Consider the following 5,669-nt stretch of genomic DNA (forward strand, 5'->3'; position numbering starts at 1 on the left):
AGTGAGGACTGTTATTTAAAGGACTTAAAATACAAAATAACCAAATAGAATATGTGGATGCTGTTGGGATCCTTATTAGGAAAAAGAGAAATAAATGGAAGTATGGGTGGGTGGAAGGAAGAGCAGAATAAGTAACGTCCAAGACAATAAGGCAAAATTTGAATATAGCCTGGGTATCAGGTAATATTAAGGAATTACGTGGTAATATTAAGGAATTACTGTTACTAATTACTGTAACTTTTGTTAGGTGTGGTAATGTTTAAAATAATGCCCTTTTCAGTTAGAGGTGTTGCTTGATACTGATGAGATGATACAACATCCAGAATTTGCTCCAAGAAAAGAAAAAAGAGAGAAGAGGAGGTTAAGATAGGTCATATAAAATTGGCAAAGTATTGATAATTGTTGAAGCTACTGATGGCATATGAGGGTTCATGATACTTGCCTCTCTGTTTTTGTATATGTCTGAATACAAATTTTTTTTTTTTTTAGATGGAGTTTCACTCTTGTTGCCCAGGCTGAGTACAATGGCGTGGGCTCTGCTCACTGCAAACTCTGCCTCCCAGGTTCAAGTGATTCTCCTACCTCAGCCTCCTGAGTAGCTGGGATTACAGGAGCACACCACCACGCCTGGCTAATTTTTGTATTTTTAGTAGAGACAGAGTTTCACCATGCTGGCCAGGCTGGTCTTGAACTCCTGACCTCAGGTGACCCACCCAACTCGGTCTCCCAGAGTTGGGATTACAGGTGTGAGCCACCACGTCCACCTGAATACAAACTTTTAAAAACTGAGCTGATCAAAAAATTGGGGCTAGAGGGAGGCAGACAAAAATCATGCTGGAAATAGAAAGCTAAAGACGATGTAAGTCCTGAGCTCCCTGGAAATTTTAAGACCAGAACGACAAGAAATAGTACAACTAAAATAAGACAGTCGAAACGTCAATGTCTGGATTAGCCAAGCTGTCCTAATCTAAACCCTATACTTGCGAGAAGTCACCACTTAGAGGCACTGGGATCCCCACTGAACAGTAAAATGCTGTGTGGCTTACCTGGGAAGGATAAAAATAACAAATGCCAGCTCGTGTTGGATCGCCTTCTTCCTTTACCTTGGAACCATCGTAAAGAAAAAAATAATTCCACCTGGCAAGAGAACAGAATGGAGCCATGTTTCCTTTCATCCAGTAATTACGGCATTTAAAACACAGCTTCCTGTTTCCCAGCCTGAGGAGGGCTCATTACTGTGTTTGAAAGTCTTCAGGTGGCCCCAGAGAAGAAAGAACCCCAGTAGCTACAAATTAGATAAAACTGTTCTGTAAACGCAGGAAAGTCAAACTAAAAATATGCCTCTATCCAGCCGTCAGACCATCTGCCGGAGAAGACATGAGTAGCTAGAGGAAAAACGAGGCGCCCACAATGACTGCTCTTATTTGAAACACTAAACCTTGACCATACAACCACATGGTCTGATACACTGTCTTTTAAGGCTCTGATAACAAATTAAGTCAGGGATGTTATTAGGTGGACTCCTCATAAGTGCTGAGCATAAAGATTTCCGGAAATAGCCCTTCTACTAGGAACTCACGCATTCACTTAACAAACATTTACTAAGGGCCCACAGTGTGCTTCACATTTGCTGAGCAAACATGCAGTTTCAGTGCAGAATAGTGACTCCATAAATCCATAACGGGGAAAACGGGCCTATGATAACTTACAGAGAAACTGAACTCTCTACCACACCACACCACACCTCACCCAGTATCACTCAAGCACACTTCCTCATTAACCTTCTCCTGATTCCCTCAGCCCAGAGATATCTCTTTCTTCTGAATTTCCATGACCCTCTTTTGTTCCCTAAAGACTCTTACAGACTACACTGTAATATAACTATAATTACTTAATGTTACTATCTCATTACCTCTTTAAGACCATAAAACAAACACCTCAAAGGCCGGGTCTCCATTTTGTTTTGTTTTATTTTTACAGACAGGGTCTCACTTTGTAACCCTGTAGGCTGGAGTGCAGTGGTTCGATCATGGCTCATTGCAACCTCAACCTCCCACGCTTAAGCCATTCTCCTGCCTCAGCCTCCAAGTAGCTGGGACTACAGGAGCGTGCCACCATGCTCGGCTAATTTTTTTAAAAAGTTTTGTAGAAATGAGTCTCACTATATTGCCCAGGCTGGTCTCAAATTCCTGGACTCAAACGATCCTGCCTTGGCCTCCCAAAGTGCTGGAATTACAGGTGAGAGCCACAGAGCCTGGATGGACCTGTTTTACTTCTAAGTCTCTGAAAACACATTTATGAGGCTATAGCATAAAGAAGCAATGGGACCAATGTGTCATCTGCTTTCTTCTCCCCTGGATCTATTCCCTCTCTGAGGCCTCCCTCTGTGGCTCCCACCTCACCTTCCTGATGAAAAAGCACAAACTCAGCTGGGCACAGTGGCTCACACCTATAATCCCAGCACTTTGAGAGGCCTAGGCAGGAGGACTGCTTGAGCTCAGGAGTTCAAGATTAGCCTGGATAATATGGTGAAACCCCATCTACAAAAAAATAGACAAAATTAGCCAGGCATGGTGGTGTGTGCCTGTGGTCCCAGTGACTTGGAACACTGAGGTAGAAGGATCACTTGAGTCTGCGGGGATTGAGGCTACAGTGACCTGAGATCATGCCACTGCACTCTGGCCTGGATAACAGAGCAAGACCTTATCTCAAAAAAAAAAAAAAAAAAAAAAAAAAAGGCACCAACTTGGTCTCTGGCACTGTCCACTTTCCCAAGACCTAGGGCTGGGTGTACAACTGGCTGCAGGGTAGGCTTAGATCAAAAAGCCCCAAAAAAGTTTCAAAGCCAACTCAGAAACTCCATGTGCACCCCATCCTCCTGTCTCCACATTCTCTGGGTGAAAGCATCCCTGCTTGTGCAGGCACATAAAAGAAAACTTGGTTGTCATTTTGAACTACTCCAGCTTTTTGACTTTCACATAAATCATCAGTCACTAAATCCTGCTAATTCTAGCTAAACCTGCTTTTCACTTTCATCTCCTCCATGACTGATGTTTGCTAAACCTAATTTTGAGACAGGATTAACGCATTTAGGGTTGTGAAGGGAAATGGGATTCAGACAGACATTGAGTAATACCCTTCAACAGCCAGTCTGGTCAAACCTCTTCTCATGGTGTAATTCTCAACTGCAACCATTCCTCATCTCTGCAAATTGAAGACTACAATACCCACATTATCATCAAAGCTGGCTGCAAGATCAGGCTGTGGCTATCTTTTCTACAATCTCCCAGCAATGTCAGACTCCTTCAAACATTGCAAGAGGCTTGCAAGGTTAAAATACATTAGCTTTGGAGAGAAATGGCTCACGTGCTTGATTCAGCTGCTCTGTTGTTATCTTAATAAAATTAACACAATCTGGCTTGGGATTTTCAATTAACCCCAAAAATCGATCCAGCAGCCCAGCAAAAGCTGTGCCATGGCATGCCTTGGTACTCACCACGAGGCTGACTTTGTCTCTGTGGAGGTGGAGGTGGCCATCTACTTTGCAGTCATCCTCATTCTCTTCATCTAGGTTTTCTTTTCCAGTATCACTTCTTTCTGCCCAGCTGTGACCGTTCCTCTATCCCCCAGTCCAGTGAATCTGAACGTGGTAGGTTTCAGTGTTTTCAGTCACAACTGCCACTTGGTCAGTTTTCACTCAGCATGGAAAGTGCCACTTTCTTTCTTGCAGGTTCTTCAGTTTCATGAAGATAAATGCCTCTTTCAACTCGCAGAGGAACTATAACAAAGAGAATCCTAGCAGAAAAGCCAAATCCATTCATCTAGTTCCCTGAGCGTCACTGTGGCTGTCTACAGAACAACCTCTTTAAGCTCTTCTCAAGGAAAGCCAACAGTGGGAGATGCACGCTAGAGCTGGTGTTCTAAGAAATTTCTAGCTTGTCTGGTTCAAACCCATCCTGAAGATTCTATTAAAAGTTTTGAAGTTTCCAGTTCAAACATCAGTGCCTTGGCTCTGAAATAAACACAAGGAATAGATATTTCAGAAACTCGTGAGAGCGCATGTGACCTAGCAGGATTAAATGAATAGTATATTTCAAAAGAGCTTTCTGTAAGGGTGACAATGATGCTTCAAAATCAAAGAGGAAGGCTTGCAGAGACTTCAGAGTAAGGGCTTTAGTTTCTCGAACAGTTAAGGGACACACACCACAAGGCTTACAGAAGATAAAATCAAATGATAGGGTGAAGACACTCTGGGTGTGGACAGCTATACAAATAAAGCAGTTGCTGTGGTAATAATGGAACCCAAATTAAGGAACTGTCATCTTGACAGTCCAAAAATAACCTGAACGTGAAGAATTCCAGAGCAGGGCAAGTTTCTAAAAAATGAAAAGAACTTTATCAAATGGCTTTCAAACTTCCACCAGAGAAAGACAGCTCAGTGTATCACGGAATTTCAGTCGGAAGGAACTCTGGCATCATTTACTCTACTGTCCTGCACTCTCTTCCAAAAAGTACCTTGGGTGGCTCTACTTTACACCCTCCAGAGATACGTGGTTTACCACGTTACATTTCTCCTTCCTCCTTCCACCAAACTAAAATCTGCCTTCCAAATTTTACATCTGCCTCCCACTAGCTAGTCCGGATAACACTCTCCAGGAAAGCATAAAACAAGGTCTAATTCTACCATCTGATAACCTCTTGGTCACTTCAAAACTATTGTCTAATTCCTATTGTCACTTTCTCCAAGCTTAATGCCCTAGCAACATGGTCTCAAATTCTTGCTCACCATTCTGCAATTTGTGGGAACACAACACAGTTTGTTAAAGTCTCTAGAGACGACCCCCACAGAATATGTAATGGACTGTAAAATCGCTATTTCTTCTCAGCTCTAGATATTTTGGACTGGGTCTCCATGGGACCATACTCATTGTATTCTATGGAGCATATCTGGGTGCCTGTGGAGGGGGTATCTCTGTTCCCAGAACCAAGGACAGCAGCCTAAAACGCCCCATCCCTTGTTCCCAGAGGACTGGGCCCCCACACTACCGAAGATCCTCTCTTATCTCTGAAAGGTCCAGAAGAGGCCAATAACGGCCCTGGCGTAGGGACCGCCGTCTGAATGTGAGCAGAAAAGGCTCTGGTAGACTGGGAAGTGATAGTAACAACCTGGGGGAGGGGTTGGTGATAGCAGTGTGGTAAGTGGCCTCAGTGGGGCAGCAGGGCCGGAAAAGGGACGCTAATGGCTGGAGAAGGGCCAGGAAGCTGCCAGACAGCCCCTGGGGCGCAGGCAGCGATCGGTTAACAGCACGAGGGCTCTGGGGTGTCTGCCCCCAGCTCCAGGGGACTGGGAAACAGTGGGCGAAGGCCCAAGGATCAGGCGGGGTCGGGTCACGCTCTCGGCTGGGGGCCCGCCCCTCGGTATACCCGCGCCTCCGAGCGCCGCCCACCCACCGGAGTACCCTGGCTTCCCAGTGCTCGGGGTTCGGGACTCTGGACCCGGAATGCGGGCGGCGGCTGGACACTAGCAACTCCGGCCGGGTACCTGAGAGCACGGTAGAGAGGCCTTAGGTCACGCGCCGCCCTGCCTACTGCCCACTCTTGCTCCCGGCGAGTCGGCGCGCGGCTATGACGTGCCTGAGTGCGCCGCTTTCCGCTGACGTCAGAGACCA

At 45.4% G+C, this 5,669-nt stretch overlaps 1 protein-coding gene across 3 annotated transcripts in view; it reads right to left on the reverse strand.

Annotated features, from left to right (window-relative positions):
• The window catches only part of HPS4 (HPS4 biogenesis of lysosomal organelles complex 3 subunit 2), a 29,937-nt gene extending 24,295 nt beyond the window's left edge, over nucleotides 1-5,642 (reverse strand). The window contains exons 1-3 of one of the 3 annotated variants that reach the window (XM_012464905.2): nucleotides 5,543-5,642; nucleotides 3,497-4,012; nucleotides 1,047-1,137 (exon numbers count right to left, since the gene is read on the reverse strand). In XM_012464905.2, coding sequence (XP_012320328.2) covers nucleotides 1,047-1,137; nucleotides 3,497-3,537 — 132 coding nt within the window. In that variant the 5' untranslated portion in view covers nucleotides 3,538-4,012; nucleotides 5,543-5,642. Of the gene's footprint in view, nucleotides 1-1,046; nucleotides 1,138-3,496; nucleotides 4,013-5,451 lie in introns of all 3 variants that reach the window. The other 2 variants (XM_012464907.3, XM_064367872.1) reach the window with 2 other exon arrangements.
• Between the last annotated feature and the right edge of the window lie 27 nt (nucleotides 5,643-5,669).

This window comes from Aotus nancymaae, unplaced genomic scaffold (assembly GCF_030222135.1).
Source record: "Aotus nancymaae isolate 86718 unplaced genomic scaffold, 86718_ANA_hifiasm-v0.15.2.pri h1tg000076l, whole genome shotgun sequence".
Lineage (NCBI taxonomy): Eukaryota > Metazoa > Chordata > Mammalia > Primates > Aotidae > Aotus > Aotus nancymaae.